The sequence below is a fragment of the Drosophila kikkawai genome, chromosome 3R (genome assembly GCF_030179895.1).
Source record: "Drosophila kikkawai strain 14028-0561.14 chromosome 3R, DkikHiC1v2, whole genome shotgun sequence".
NCBI classification, from domain to species: Eukaryota; Metazoa; Arthropoda; class Insecta; order Diptera; family Drosophilidae; genus Drosophila; species Drosophila kikkawai.
Genome location: NC_091731.1, coordinates 19297079 through 19311399, shown reverse-complemented (window position 1 = coordinate 19311399; position 14321 = coordinate 19297079). Strand labels below are relative to the sequence as shown.

Genomic DNA, 14321 nt, shown 5'->3' with positions numbered 1-14321 from the left:
GTAAGATCAAACAATGAACAAAATTAGGAAATAAAAAATGTTACCTACAATTACATAAATTTCTCTTGAAAGGTACAAATCACATCGACGGCTCCGCTCTGTCCGGATGAGGGTCACTTCGCCCTGAATGACGACGAATGCGGCCAGCTATTTGTCAAGTGTGGATACTCGGAGCAGACGGGACGCATTGAGGGCCAGATCCATCGCTGTCCTCAGGGATTCGCCTACTGGAACGTGAGCCGGGGCTGTCAACCCGCCAGGAAACTGAACTGCAAGAGCACCGCCACCTACAATGTGGGCGGTAATGTGCCCTTGGAGTGGATCAACATTGATCACAGACGCCGCCGTAACCAACGCATTTAATTAGAATTAGTTTAGATATGCTTAATCGCACGCCATTGTTTGTTTGCTCCGCCAGACGGCACTTGATGGGGTCAGCTTAATTAGTTGACATTGATCAAAGTTTTCAGCTGGCGCAGCAAACGATCGAAAAGAAAAATTAGGTTAGGATGTAGGGAAATTATTGTAGTTTAGGGCCCCATTTTAACCCTCCAAAACTTTTAGTTTAAAATAAGAAAACTTAAAAAAGAGAGAAACGTAATAAGGACGTGAAAGTTTCTTTATGGAATTGAAAAGTTCCTGGAAATTAACATAAATACGATGAAAACTTTAATCTTCAGAAGATTCAGAAGAAGAATAATTCATAATAAATTTCTTAACAATATATTACCATTTTGAAAGACAAAAATCAATATTGATAGATTTCTTGTCTAACTAATTTTGGAATTACAAGTTTTCCTAAAAGTTTTGCTACATTAAAAAAGTCTTGGAGGGTTAAATAGCTTTTTGGTGTCGGACTGCAAGACAGCTGCAATTTACGGTTTGAAAAAAGGAAACAATATGGTTTTTTGAGTAGTCTTCCTATTGTGGAAACAGGCACAGCCTTCACTACACACACGTAAATGTTGTAGCTTTTTTATGCAGTAATTGTATTTATGTTTAGAGTTTAAACATACGTTCTGAACGCCATATACATAATATATATCTTAGACTATGCTTAAATTTTATAATAATAAATTGAAACATATACAGAAATAGACGGCGAAACTTTTTCTACTTCCGGAAAGTAGTTTTCCTGATAACTCCTATTTTTCGGGGAGTACTTGTTCGAGTTTGTGATTGTTTTCTAAATTTCAGAAAGTTATTGTAAGAATACTTTTACATGCTTTTTGAGGGGAGTTGTTCGATCGTAAAGTAATCGGCGGAATACATATTTTTGTCTAAAAAAAATTACGCCCAAAAATCGGTACTTATAGTAGCGAGTAGTTTTTATGAAGTTCCCATTCTTGCCAGGAATAGAGTTGGTTCACAATCCGGAGAGCAAGATCTAAGTTCCACTGACTGCTGGCCTACTTCTTCTTCTTGGCCTGAGGAGGCGCCGCCGGATTGTCGCCCTTGTAGAACTCCTTTAGCAAGGCCATCGCCTCCTCCGCTCTCACGCCGCCGGTTATGTCAATCCTCTGGCCCACCACTTCGGCCACGTCCACAACCGTCTTGCCGCCAAACCGGTCGTTCTCACAACCAAAGATGATCTCCTTAACGCCGAGTGTGTGCAGGGCAGCGGAGCACATGATGCAGGGCTCGACGGTGACCACCACGGTGATCTCGCTGAACATCTGGCGGGCCGGCAGACGCTTCTCGCGACAATAGGCCAGGGTGGCGTCGATGCATATGAACTCGGCGTGGCGGGTGGCGTTCCGGTAAACATTCACCTCGTTTCCGCCACGTGCGATGACCTTGTCCCCATGCACAAACACACAGCCCACTGGCACCTCGCCGGCGTCACGTGCCCGCCGCGCCTCTACAAACGCTTCCTCCATAAAGTCGGCCATTTGGCATGGAAAGGAACTTGGACAACTGGGTGAAAAAACCGGAGGCGACCAGGTCAAACAAAAACAAAAGGCGACGGTATAGCTCTCACTCGGCGAGCGTTTTGCAACACTAAATGGTGAGGAACAGCTGTGTAGTGTGGAAAATATTTATATCATATAGTGATGGCCCAGCCAGTCGATAGTTTCCATTACGCAGCAAATTATTCGACATCGATTAGTCCGGAACACTTTACAGCACTGATTTAACCGTTTATTTTGTTTGTATTTTAAAATTTACGAAAATTATGCATAATACTTTAATACACTAAAGAGCCTATAGAATGAGTACTTTTTACGACATTTAAATTTATATATATATTTATATAATTTTTGGAATTATTTATTTTTTTGTTTGTATATACAAGCTTATACATTAATATATAAACATATAACTTAAAATACTTCTCGTTGAATTGTCTTTTTCACATATTTCTAATTATAAAATTACAATATTTTTACACTTCCTAACCCAAGTTTACTTTTATATGACTGAAGTTAATGAAACTATAAAGAATTATTTGGGTTTGAGCGCTCTAAGCCTCATTCCGCATATATCGTATGAGATTGTTATCCTCCAGAAATGCCTGCGCCTTCTCTGGCCAATTGTTATTATTCACTGACCGAGGACTGGGATGTGGCAACCGGAGCACAGTTACAGAATCCGATTTGCAATACTTTGAACGCTTCAAGGCGGTGTGAACATATTCCCCTACTGCCACAACCACTTGGGGTTGAAGAAGATGCAACTGCTCCTCGAACGTGTCCAAGCAATGATCCCGCAACTGCTGTTTATATGGTCCTTTCAGCTCACTGGGTGTCAAGTTCTTTCCGGCTTCATCGAAAAATGCCAAAGGGCAAAAATTGTGGACAAAACATTGTTGGGCAAAGGTAACCATGCTGCCAGCTATCCTTAAAAACAGTTCCCACAGTCGAACACCGCTGGGCTCCTCTATCCTGCAGTCCAGACCCACGACAAGGCGTTTGGGATGTTCATTGGGAGGTCTCTCCACCGATCCTGCGAGCTGCATTAGCACCTTTACAGTTCGCACATTGCCAAAGGGTATCTAAAAAACATTTAGAAACAATTATACATATGTTGAAATTGTTAAATATTAATCCCCAACTTACGCCCGTCTGAGCCATTCCATTGGGACCCGGATTCATGCCTATGAATACCAGTTTCTTTGCACCACTTAAATAACGACGCAAATAGTCACAATGCAATTGTGAGGCATACACTATGGGATTGTAGATGCACTTGATGCCTGGAGGTGTGGCTAGTTGATCCAACGTCTCGTTTAACTTGCTTTCCGTGTTATAGAACTTTAACCACAGCGGCGGGGCAAAGAAATCGGATATTGAAACCGGCTTCTTGGTCTCCTTCTTATCGTCCAGATGTTCCCTTTGTTGTTCCAATTTCCTTTTCAACATAACATTTGATTTTGCGGGATCCGCGCACTTAAATTAGCAACAATTGCGAGTTTACCAGGGCAGACTTAAGATTTGTTTGTTTTTTTTTCTCGGCGTTGCCACCTTGTTTTATTATCAAATCTCTGTACACATAATGTTAACTAAATAAAAATGTTAAAAATTTATAAAAGCGCACTATTTTGATTGTTGCATAAAATCTTCAAGTCGTGTTTCGTTTTCCTGGGTGAATTTCACTTTAAAGGTCTTTAGGGTCTTTGTTATGCGTCCCTTGACCACAGTTCCAAGGATTTCAAGGAATTGAGTTACCTAAATGAGGGGATATCTTTGTTTAATATACGGACACAAAGGGTTATACATTCGTCTAGCTCACAGTTAGCTCCTTTTCGGCGCATCCCACCTTGACGAACTCGCATTGAGGAGCGTGCTTGAGGTGCTCCTTCCAGGGTTCATCTTCGGATTCCCAGCCATCGAGGGTCTTTCCGCACACAAAGCAAGTGGCGGTGTCGTTTTCCCGCTTGGTGCCCGTCCAATAAAATCCCGCCTCGGCCATCTATAAGGTTGGAGTTACTGTAAACAGTTGCAAAACCAGCATTTATAGCGATCTTACCTTGGAAATGCTGCAGGTCGATGTCTCGGGAAAGGGCCAGTCTTTGAAGCTCTCCACGCGATGCTTCTCCAGGATATTTAGCTCCCGGAACACCTCCAACTTTTCGGGACTGATTTCGATTACCGCCGGAGATTCCATTGCCTCTTATTACACAAATTCCGTCTACAAACAAAAATTTCAGCACCGTTTCGGAAGCAGCGCGTCGCTTAGAACTGTTATCGATATTATATATCGATACACCGATCACCAATGACTGATGGTTTTGGCGTTGCCAGACTGTCCAAATAAATGTTTTAATTTTAGCTTCCTCAAGTAAAAAGGCATTCGGAAAAATGCGATTTTCTACGGAAAAACTCCGTAAAATCGCCAAGACTGGTTAAGGCCTTTGGCATTGGGATAAATAAATATAAACAGTGCAAAACTTCACTCGAAAGCGTGACAGTCCTAATGGTCCCGCGATATGGCAGCACTACAGCGCCAAGCAGATGTCTGTTAGAGCAGCTGTTTCAATTATTGTCACCCTCCAAGTTGTGTACACACTGTTTTGACGTTAAGATTTTTTGCTGACTTTTTATTTATAAACAGAAAACACGGAAAGACATGGTTAAGCCGCAAGGCGCAACCAAACACTAACACCCGACAAAACACACAAACACACACACGCCGTGCTGCGAAGATCCCGTGGGAGTAGCGGTTACATGCAGCCCATTTGCACGCTGCACAAGAAATTGATTTAGAGAGAAAGAAACGAGCAACAGAAAGCTACGGATACAGAGAGAAAAAAAGAAAGTACTCGGAACGGCCTTGGGCGAAAAACGGGAGCAGAACGGCAGCGAGGGCAACCCAATTAGCTGGAGTGTCCAAGTAGGTTTGCCTGGTTCAGTAGGTCACTGCCGCACCGTTTTTGCAAGGGGCAGTGGCCCAAGGACATCCAGGAAACTCACCCCCACAGCCAAAGTCACTGCAGCGCATAGACACACGCACACACACACACACACACACGAGCACGGTCAAGCATATCCCATCGGCAATGAGACGGTGCGCTGGCAATGCGCTCACTTGAAGGCAGCCGTCGTCGGGTCGAGCATCCGGAGCGGGTATCGGAGCAGGAGCAGTATCAGCACCAGCACCAGTGCCAGGAGCAGGAACTCCAGGAGTCGCAGGCGGGCCAACTGCCACCGATGGCAAACGAACGAAAGCAGAGCAGTCCCAAGGTGGAGCTGACCAAGCTAAGTCACGAACTGATCGAGGAGTGCAAACGCAGCCAGGAGGACTCGCTGCTGTCGCGCCATCTGCGCCACGAGCTGGAAAAGTATGTCATCACCAGAACTGTCGTGAAACCGAAATAACTTGCAGTGTATTAAGTCGGGATAGTTTATTTGTTTTGATTTAAGGCAGGTCTTCGGCACCAAAAAACCGCTGATTTTCGAAAGAATTTGCCAGACACTTGAAAGATTAGTAGATTTAATGTTCAGCCATTTGGAAAAGTATTTAATCTATTTATTTTGTATGATTTCCTATGACAAAATGTTCCTTTCTTTTGTTATTTTATTTCTGAAAGCCTATTAGTTCTTAGTCTAGATAAAAGAATATTTAAAATTGCTTAATTGGCCCCATTGGAGCCATTTCAAGTGACGTATTAGCAATCATAAATCCCTAATCACAAGTCGAAATATTATACTTAAAGTGCCAAATGGTTCGACGTCGTTGAACGCTTCATCTTATCAATCGAGTCCCCACCAAATCATTGCCCCTGCACGTGCTGATCAAGAGTTATTTCCGCTTCGCTGACCTTAACTTGTGTACAGAAAATAAAAATGTGTAAATTTAAGGTATTAATATTAGGAATTAGAAGAAAGTATTAGGAGAAGTATTACATTTGACCTTAGAACTTATTCCCTATTATCCTTTAAAACTTGAATTATGTCTTTTGATACAGGCTTCCCCGCGATTCCCGTCGCGAGTTGGTACGAAAGCAGCGGAATGGCTGCGCTCCTCTGTTCATCGCCTGCAAACGTGGCGCCGTTGTAATTGCCGAATATCTAATTACCATCTGCGAGGCGGACATCGAGCAAAGGGGACACTTTGAGGTACCGGAGGACAATAGTTTTCATTACGTCTCGCCGCTATGGGCGGCCGTTGTCTCCGGAAAGTTGTCCATGGTCAAATATCTGGTGCGGATCGGTTGCGATATCAATGCCACCTCGGATTCGGGATCGACGCCTGTGAGGAGTGCCTGCTACATGACCCACGTCGATATCGGTGAGATGTTAATTGATTGAATTTTATATTTCATTTTCTACTACCAAATTAGAGCTAAAACTGGCGGAAGTGTTGGCCAAACTAAACGAGTTTCGGTTAAGGAATTAAAATATAATCTTTTAGCTTGAATCTAGACAAACTTTTAATTATTTTAGAACTTTCTTAACTTGATTAATTTTTAATTCTTTGAAATTCTTATCGCAAACTCATCTAGGGTTCTAGAGGGTTAAGGTTACACCATTATAGCTCATGTATTCAATATCGATTGTCAGTAAAGTTTCGTTTTCTCTTTCCTTGAATTATAGTCTATGCAATTTGTGTATGAAACCAGTTAGTGGGGTGTTTGATTTAGACTCTCATTCCCTGTAATTTGAGTTGTTCCGCACGCAATCCATTCGTTTATTGTACGACTGACCGCACACCACACTTTACTCCACTTTAAAGTGTTCAAGCACCACCTTCAATTAATCCCATCCACCGCCATATGGGGCAGATGGTCAGATCCCATCGTTAAATACAAATTTATGTTATCTTGCGGAATAATTTAATATCATTAAACAGAAGAAGTAGAAAACTTTCCAAACTATACGACTTGAATATTACTAAATTAGACATTCTAATGAGTTAAATGTTTATTTAGATTAACGGAGTATCTTGTTTTATCTGCTTTTATTTTTGCCAAATCTTAGCTTGCACAATTGTAGAGAAAGCCCTTTTTTTGTCTCGCAGTCTGATTACTTTTAACAATACCAAAAATGAAGTTCAAGTTCTCATTGATATTTGATAAAATAATAATAATAAAATCTTATATTGGGAAAATATAATATAAAATCTTTAAAAATTCCCTCAAGAAATCAAAATACCCTCATAGATGGCCCAAAATTAACCTAGTTTTTTTACTTCTTTGGCCCTCCACAGTCAAGTTTCTAGTAGAAAATGGAGCAGACATCAAGCGGCCGAACATCAATGGCGGCACCTGTCTCATCAACTCGGTGCAGTCCGTTCAGCTGTGTTTGTATTTGGTGCGCAAGGGAGCGGACATTAATGCCCGGGACATCCAGGATAAGACGGCTCTCCACTATGCGATCCAGGAGCACCGGCTGGACACCACCCGGATGTTAATCGAACAGGGAGCCGATCCGTATGCCAAAAGTCGCTATGGCGACGATGCCCTGCGCACTGCCTGCCTGAAGGGAGCCCATCAGATCTTTGATTTTTTGAAAAAGGAGCTGAGCTATACGGCCGGAAGGCTGGCAGAAGCGCATGAGCTGATGGGATCGACGTTCCTGGACGAGCACAACGAGTCGCGTGTGTGCATCCTGCACTGGCGCATGGCGCATCACATTCGGGCGGCATACTCGCCCTACATAGAGAAGAAGCCGCAGGTACCACTGCGAAGTGCGTACGAGAATGCAGTGGAATTTAGTACGCTGGAGGAGCTGGACAACATAGCCACCGATATGGATGCAATGCGGACGCAGAGCCTGCTTATTTGCGAGCGTGTATTGGGTCTGACCCATAAGGACATGCTCTTTCGGCTAACCTTTAGGTGAGTTTTGCGATAATCTCCAAAAAGTCGTATTAATATATTAATTATGTTTTTTTAGGGGAGCTTCTTATGCAGACTCTCTGCAGCTGCAGCGTTGCATTGACCTGTGGCGGTTCCTGCTCGAGGTGCGTGTGTCGAACTGGTCCATCCTGCACTTTGAGACCTGTTTCGCGGCCCAGGCGCTGGTGCGTCTGATGCTGGATTTGCATGTCCAGAATTCAAGCCACATAAGGAGCGATGCGAGGGCCAGGTTTGTTCACCAGGACAACGTGCTGCCCCGGTTCGAGGATGTGCTCGGGGTATTTCGAACGTTGTCCGAAAGCGCCATTGTGGTGAAGCACCTGCTGCTCCTGAGGCCTGTTTTTAGGCGGCAGCAGGAGAACTATGATCGCGTAATGCGATGCTTGGCGCATCTCATCTATCTGCTGATCAATACCGTCCACACGGAGGAGCAGAATAAGCTCATCTATCAGGCGATCCACGAGACGGTTGTGGTGGGAAATCTGCGCAGTGCCAGCACCGCCGATACCCTGCTCCATCTCTGCGCCTCGCGGCTGAATGTCATCAAGAGCGGCTACATCACCGACGACAACTTTGCCGATGTGCGTGGTATTTAAGCCCCGTCAGTGTATAAATACTAAACCACTTTTTAACCCCCTTTAGAAGACTGTGTTCCCCAATGCGGATGTCATCAAGCTGCTCATCCAGTGCGGCGTCGATGTAAACATCAAAAACGAGGCCAAATCCACGCCCCTGCATGTGGCATGCCAGCCCTACAACTATGACAATGAGGTGAGTAGTCATTCCAACACAAAAGACTGAATAACAAGGCTAACAAACGACTTATACAGATTGTGCACCTGTTGCTCAAGTGCGGAGCGGACATCGATCAGCCGAATAGGGCCGACAAGCGGCCCTATGACTTAATAGCCTCCAATCCCACCAGCACCATTCCGCTGCTTAACTTTGTGACGCTGCAGTGTCTGGCGGCGACGGTGATTAGCAAACATCGGATACCCTATCACAATCAGCTGCACAGGCAGCTGGAGAAGTTTGTGAAGAACCATGAGCCGTGAAGAGAGTATTAAAAGCGGAACTGGGAGCGGTAAACGTCGTATGTCTTATGTCAAAATTGATGGCGTTTCTTAGGTCAATGTCTGTAACTCCCCTCTTTTGGACTTTTCAAAATTTCACCAGTGGCGATTGTCCGCTTTGTCTCACTCTATATTAAATGCATATACATATATATATATATATACAGATATCCTATATCTATTGTTAAATTGGCTTAAAGTAGTTTAAAACGTACTCCCTTCGAGAAGCAGAATCAACAAACAGAACAAACAGTGTAAAACAGAACAAGCAAAAAGTGTAAACGATGAACGTGATATTAAAAACTAAATATAGAGAAAGGATAAGGAGGTGGAGTATCCAAAATTTAATATTTTAGAGAACTTACAACAAGCCAAGTGCGGATCTGAGTACTTAAACTAACAGAGAACACATTTCTCCGCTTCTGTTTGATGATTATTAGAGCCTAGGAAACGCGAGAGGAGCAAACTCAATGTAACGCCAATAAAGTTTACACATTATCTACATGCATACAATTACGCCTGACAAATATACTAAATATATACTATATATATATACATATACATAAAACTAGAATAACTAATTGACACACACACACTTGTTGAACCACTAAAATCGAACTCGATAACCGAATGGCAATTTGCAAAAAATGTCAAAGGGCCAAAATGTGACTCGATGCCATATTCCCTTCTTCAAGCGGAATTCGGTTCGACAGCATTTGTTCCCTAAACTTCTTATGATTACCGAAGCTTTTAGACCATGTATGTAAGTGTACGTGTGCTGGCTGGGGCTGAAATATTGTTATTTTGACCCCGAAACGCACATCAAGTATTTTAATAACAATTTCTGTGAGACCGATGGATTGAGTTCGTTTAGCACACGCGTGTTGCATAAGTCGAATCGAATAATTATCTACTGAACTTTCGAGTAAAACGCAAATCTAATCAATAAATTGAATAGTTTACAGTTTACTGTCAATAAGGGTTCGTGTTTTATTGGGTTGGTGGTAGTACTTAAGACCTCAGGATCACGAGGCAAGTATGAAAGTATTTTAACCTTGATAACATTAAAAATTATAGCTCCATTTATGTATTTTATATTTTAGAAATTTCACTTTTCTCCTTATCAGGCTTATCCAATTTGGTTTTGTAAAATGCTTTTGCTTTTCCAAGCATTGTCGTCTGCCAACTTATCGTCACCGCGATTCCCAAAAGACTCTTCTTGGGGATTTTCATAAATACATAAGTACTCCAGCAATCGCCAAAGCGACTCCCAGAGGACTCTTTTCGTTTAGAGAATCGCCAAATGGTTTGCAGGGGATAATTTCAATAAATTTGTAGACAAAATTTATTATTATTATTATATTTTATTATTTCTTAGCTTTTACTACTCATTACAAAATACAACACAGATCTGTATTTAAATAAGATTTAAATAATAATACATATAACATGAGCACATAAACTTCCACTGAGTCTAGACATAAAAAAATAAGATTGTAAATATGTAAAACAAGAGCCGAGTGAGTATTAAGCAAAACAGAATCTCAGATTCTTTCATATTTTATAAAACCTATCTTTGTATATCTAAACTCAACTTCACATAACGCGCTTCAAATACATGAAATTGTGACTGCTTATTTAAGACTAAGACACTAAATATTCGATTAGGACAAACTAACAGGAAGAGAAAGAGAACGATCAGTACTGAAGCACCATCCAAGGCAGCAGAATAATGGCTAGGGACCATGTCAAGGGTCTCGCTCCATTCCTAAGATTTGTATAACTGTCCACAATGTGAATCTTCCAACCCATATTGCCATGAGTAAAGGAGTTGTAGTACACCGTATCCGGCCAGGTGATGTTCGGGGTAATCTCTAACAGCGCAGGTGCCTCATCTACACATTCAGTGATCAGGGATCGATTGAACTTCTTGAATGTGGGAAAGATGTCGTCCAGGCGGCGATCATAATTGGGAGGATATCGGGACAAGCACAAGGGGCCGGCAGCCGTGGGCTTGGGCCTTCCCCTCCTGGTGAACTCCACTCCAGCCAAAACCCTGATCTCACTCTGTTTCGCATCCGAGAGTCGATCGTAGCCGCCCTGGGGATCGTCGGTGATGACCAGCGGATGATAGTGCTCCGGCGAGTGGGGATTATTGCCTCCTCTCACCTTAAAGGTATAGGTCAGGCCGCGTTTCAGGTACAGCTCGGGTATCATATAGCCGTTGATGTACCAGGCCAAGCCGCTGGACACATGGCCAGTTAATCCCTGATAGCCACGAAGTCCTCCGGAGGGTCCCAGGTAAGCATTGAAGCTACGCACGGAGCTGTGAGAAATATAAAAGAATTAAATATGCTTTTGTAGATGATCTTGATGCTTACGCATCTGTTATCCTGGTGCGTTCCCACAGCTGCGGTGGTGTCTCCTTTTGTGAAGTGAAGGCAAAACAATCGTTCACCGGTTCCGTGGTGTTGAAATCTATCACAATGTCGCTTTTGGGATAATACGTATGAAAAGCAGGCTCGTTGTTTGAATCCAACTGGCCAAAGGCCCAGACCACGTAGTTGCTTCGATCCAAGAAGATCTCTTTATCGCCATCGTCCGCTGGAAAGTAAGCATAAGAGTAACGAGTGTGTGGAAACTTGTTAGAACTAACTAGTAACAAGTAAAAGCAAACTAGTAACTCGTAAATATTCAACTTACACGATTTCAGGAGGCGACGGAAACTGATTGTGTTGATGCCATCCTTGCGGGCATAAGTGTTTAGCTGAAAGCTGTCCAGTCCACCGACAACATCGTCCCGACAAACGCCCTTGTTCTGCCCCAAAACCTGGACACATGGTGCCAGCGAGGTGATGTTATAGTCCACAGAGTACCCACGGATCTCGTCTATATAAGCCACCACCACATCGGAGCCGATCATCTGACTGGACACATCCGATCCCGATATGCCAAAGGACATGTAATCATTGGCCGCCACCTGACCGGACAGTTGGAATGTGATCTGGGGCCCGAAGACCTCCCAGGACACCTGCAAGTCTTTGTGCAGCTGCCGGCAGTTGGGCAGCGAGAATTCAAAGGGTATCACCTTTACCAAAGACGGTGGAACATTCAAACCATCGTTGATCAGCACATGACCATAATTCTCGTTGTCGGCCACATCGTACACACTGATCCAGTCAATGTCAAAGATGGTCTTGTCACCCGGCAACTGCAAATCAATGGTCTCCATGTTGTATTTTCTTATGGGATCCAGGCTGAAATATTGAAAGGAAAATAATAATATTAATAATTTAATTTATAGATTAAAGCTAATATACTTACTATCCTCGCTCATCTGGGAGTTTACTGCCACGACTCGATGGCTGCGCTCCGACGCCGGTCCAGAAAAAGGTCCTCTTGCCTTGACCATCGTACGTAAAGTCCTTGATGCGAATGGTTTTCGAGTCTAGGATCTGAATGCTGCTGCTGCTCACATTGTGGCTGCGCTTGGAGAAGGTGCCGCCCAGTTGGGGCATTGGGGGCTCAAAATCTTCCGGTATATATACATCGCCAAAGTTGTTCTGGTTATTCAGATCGTAAACCGCCAGCCACTTGATTTCTGTAATCTTCTTGCGATCGGGTAGAGTCAGAGTAAAGTCCTTGTTGTGGTAGCGATCCAAGATATTGGTTCTACGGGGAATATTTATGTGAATATTTATACTTGCAGGGTATTATAATAGTGAAGGAGTCATTTTCGACCCTATAAAGTATATATATTGTTGATTTCCTAAAAAAAAAGCTTTCCGAATTGAAATAATTGCATTTTTGGCTTAGTTATGATAGATTTCAAATTTTAGCTAAAGTAAGCTTCCTTTTTTGTCTTGATATAATTTAGGTTACTTTATCTATATAATTTAATTTAATTTAATTTATTTGAGTTACACTTACTTCCCATACTCGTCGGGCACTATAAAGCCCTGCGGTCCCGGCCTGTTGCTGGCTCCCGACCAAAAGAACGTATCCGCCCCGTTGCCGTCGTAGTTGAAGCCCACAATCAGAAAGGTAAACTCATTCACGGCGTACACATCGCCGGACACCTGATGATGGTAGGAGTTGAGTTTCCCCAGATATTTTCCACGATACGGTCCATCCTCCTCCTCCTCGCCCTGGGCCACTAATAAGATGAGATTGGTTTAGGAAATTCTCTAAGCTAAGCCGGTAGGTAAAACGAAAGACTTGGGACAACAAACTCGTTTTCGCATATCTCGATGTGACTAATAAGCCAACAATTTTCGGCTTCTGATTGACTGCAGCCACTCGGCCGGCCAGGTGATAGCGCCCCCTGGCGGGAGCGTTAAGACGTAAGGCCAAGAGACTAGACCAGTTTCTCTAGTTTTACACGAAAGTGAATTTGTTTTTCGCCCCGTCTCGAGCGTAACGCCAATAAAAATTTCTCTTTCTTTTGCAGTTTGCCTTGTTATTGTTGCTGTTTTTATTTTCTTGTTGTTAAGATTTGCAATTTATTTAGTTTATGGACTTACAAGCACTGGATAGTAGCAGGAAAAACGTTACAACGACTAGTAACAGTCGGCGTTGCAATTGCAGACAAAGAACATTGTTGCTCAATGTCATTTTGTTTATTTTTATTATTATTTTTTCCTGCTGCTGCGGACACTACCACTTCCTTAGCCTGGCCACGTACGCGTGTTGTTTCGTTAATTTTTGTTGTTTTCTTTTTAAGCGATGCTTATTTTCGCTTATTTTGCATTTTGGGGGTTTTCCCTCAGACACTGCGTCATCGAATTTCTTGGATAAAGACACAAAAAATATTTTTGTAATTAGGGAGCCAAGCGTAATATATTTTTAAAACTTTTTCTGGCTTTTGCTTAAGGTCGTTTCGTCACTTGCATGCGTTTTCGCTGCTATTGTTGTTGCGTTCACTTGGCCAAAACAGGTTTAGGCCGCAGTTCCGGCGTTTTTTATGCTTTTTCTTTAGCTTTTGCTTTCGAGTCGAAGTCGAAAACGAACCGCACTGTCCAACCGATCTGAGTCAACTGAGACTTTAAGCCGCCGTTATTTTGGTTGGGTTTCTTTGCAGCTTGAGCGTTTTGGTCGTCTTTTGAGTGAGCTTGGCTCTCTCTACAAGCCTGTCTCTCTTTGGCTGTGCGCATGCGTGCCTGGCATTGAAATGGCTTAGAGTACTACCTAGTAAAGGTACTTGGCTGCATTTTAAAAATAACCGAGGTGTGCTCGACGAGTTAACATAAAATAATATTAAAATATATCCAAACAACTTAAAAGTAAAAAAAAAAATTAAAATATCTCATTTTTAAATGTTAATTTTAATTTCGATTTGAAAAACCAAAGTATTCAGTTTCAAATAGCTTTATTTTACCAACTCAATATAAAAATATAAATATTTTAGTTTAAATTAGTAGTTTCCCGGAGCACCACTCTTCTCGATG

General features: G+C 42.7%; 6 protein-coding genes across 6 annotated transcripts in view; 2 read left to right on the top strand and 4 right to left on the bottom strand.

Annotated features, from left to right (window-relative positions):
* Mur89F (Mucin related 89F) overlaps positions 1 to 719 on the top strand; it is a 53359-nt gene extending 52640 nt beyond the window's left edge. The window contains exon 6 of the mRNA XM_070286905.1: positions 73 to 719. Coding sequence (XP_070143006.1) covers positions 73 to 363 — 291 coding nt within the window. The 3' untranslated portion in view covers positions 364 to 719. The remainder of the gene's footprint in view (positions 1 to 72) is intronic.
* A 246-nt stretch (positions 720 to 965) lies between these two features.
* Positions 966 to 2005, bottom strand: LOC108075425 (tRNA-specific adenosine deaminase 2). Its single transcript, XM_017167850.2, has one exon. It carries the CDS (start codon positions 1890 to 1892, stop codon positions 1410 to 1412), a length of 483 nt encoding a protein of 160 aa, XP_017023339.1. The 5' UTR covers positions 1893 to 2005; the 3' UTR covers positions 966 to 1409.
* Positions 2006 to 2312: 307 nt separating this feature from the next.
* On the bottom strand, positions 2313 to 3364 carry Smug (Single-strand-selective monofunctional uracil-DNA glycosylase). The gene is made up of 2 exons (XM_017167841.3): positions 3060 to 3364; positions 2313 to 2995 (listed from the first exon to the last, which is right to left on the bottom strand). Exons 1-2 carry the CDS (start codon positions 3360 to 3362, stop codon positions 2465 to 2467), a joined length of 834 nt encoding a protein of 277 aa, XP_017023330.1. The 5' UTR covers positions 3363 to 3364; the 3' UTR covers positions 2313 to 2464.
* A 73-nt stretch (positions 3365 to 3437) lies between these two features.
* Det (baculoviral IAP repeat containing deterin) lies at positions 3438 to 4204 on the bottom strand. Its single transcript, XM_017167840.3, has 3 exons — positions 3970 to 4204; positions 3733 to 3912; positions 3438 to 3668 (listed from the first exon to the last, which is right to left on the bottom strand). The coding sequence occupies exons 1-3, from the start codon at positions 4105 to 4107 to the stop codon at positions 3537 to 3539; spliced, it is 450 nt and encodes a 149-aa protein (XP_017023329.1). The 5' UTR covers positions 4108 to 4204; the 3' UTR covers positions 3438 to 3536.
* Positions 4205 to 4477: 273 nt separating this feature from the next.
* Positions 4478 to 9853, top strand: m-cup (ankyrin repeat protein mann-cup). Its single transcript, XM_017168157.3, has 6 exons — positions 4478 to 5281; positions 5909 to 6231; positions 7150 to 7780; positions 7839 to 8382; positions 8444 to 8572; positions 8632 to 9853. Exons 1-6 carry the CDS (start codon positions 5019 to 5021, stop codon positions 8854 to 8856), a joined length of 2115 nt encoding a protein of 704 aa, XP_017023646.1. The 5' UTR covers positions 4478 to 5018; the 3' UTR covers positions 8857 to 9853.
* A 430-nt stretch (positions 9854 to 10283) lies between these two features.
* Positions 10284 to 13925, bottom strand: knk (protein Skeletor knk). Its single transcript, XM_017167835.3, has 6 exons — positions 13398 to 13925; positions 12805 to 13030; positions 12199 to 12546; positions 11578 to 12131; positions 11256 to 11478; positions 10284 to 11200 (listed from the first exon to the last, which is right to left on the bottom strand). The coding sequence occupies exons 1-6, from the start codon at positions 13486 to 13488 to the stop codon at positions 10573 to 10575; spliced, it is 2070 nt and encodes a 689-aa protein (XP_017023324.1). The 5' UTR covers positions 13489 to 13925; the 3' UTR covers positions 10284 to 10572.
* Positions 13926 to 14321: the final 396 nt, after the last annotated feature.

Excerpts from the sequence above, each read along its gene's own strand:
- knk (XM_017167835.3), bottom strand. The coding sequence starts at position 13,488 with ATGACATTGAGCAACAATGTTCTTTGTCTGCAATTGCAACGCCGACTG. Across the intron at positions 13,031-13,397 it reads CCTGCTACTATCCAGTGCTT|TGGCCCAGGGCGAGGAGGAG; the intron begins GTAAGTCCATAA and ends TCATCTTATTAG. Across the intron at positions 11,479-11,577 it reads CCGTCGCCTCCTGAAATCGT|CGGACGATGGCGATAAAGAG; the intron begins GTAAGTTGAATA and ends CTTACTTTCCAG.
- LOC108075425 (XM_017167850.2), bottom strand. The coding sequence starts at position 1,892 with ATGGCCGACTTTATGGAGGAAGCGTTTGTAGAGGCGCGGCGGGCACGT.
- Det (XM_017167840.3), bottom strand. The coding sequence starts at position 4,107 with ATGGAATCTCCGGCGGTAATCGAAATCAGTCCCGAAAAGTTGGAGGTG. Across the intron at positions 3,913-3,969 it reads CGACCTGCAGCATTTCCAAG|ATGGCCGAGGCGGGATTTTA; the intron begins GTAAGATCGCTA and ends CCAACCTTATAG. Across the intron at positions 3,669-3,732 it reads GCGCCGAAAAGGAGCTAACT|GTAACTCAATTCCTTGAAAT; the intron begins GTGAGCTAGACG and ends CCCCTCATTTAG.
- Smug (XM_017167841.3), bottom strand. The coding sequence starts at position 3,362 with ATGTTGAAAAGGAAATTGGAACAACAAAGGGAACATCTGGACGATAAG. Across the intron at positions 2,996-3,059 it reads ATGGAATGGCTCAGACGGGC|ATACCCTTTGGCAATGTGCG; the intron begins GTAAGTTGGGGA and ends AATGTTTTTTAG.
- m-cup (XM_017168157.3), top strand. The coding sequence starts at position 5,019 with ATGCGCTCACTTGAAGGCAGCCGTCGTCGGGTCGAGCATCCGGAGCGG. Across the intron at positions 6,232-7,149 it reads CATGACCCACGTCGATATCG|TCAAGTTTCTAGTAGAAAAT; the intron begins GTGAGATGTTAA and ends GGCCCTCCACAG. Across the intron at positions 8,573-8,631 it reads CCTACAACTATGACAATGAG|ATTGTGCACCTGTTGCTCAA; the intron begins GTGAGTAGTCAT and ends CGACTTATACAG.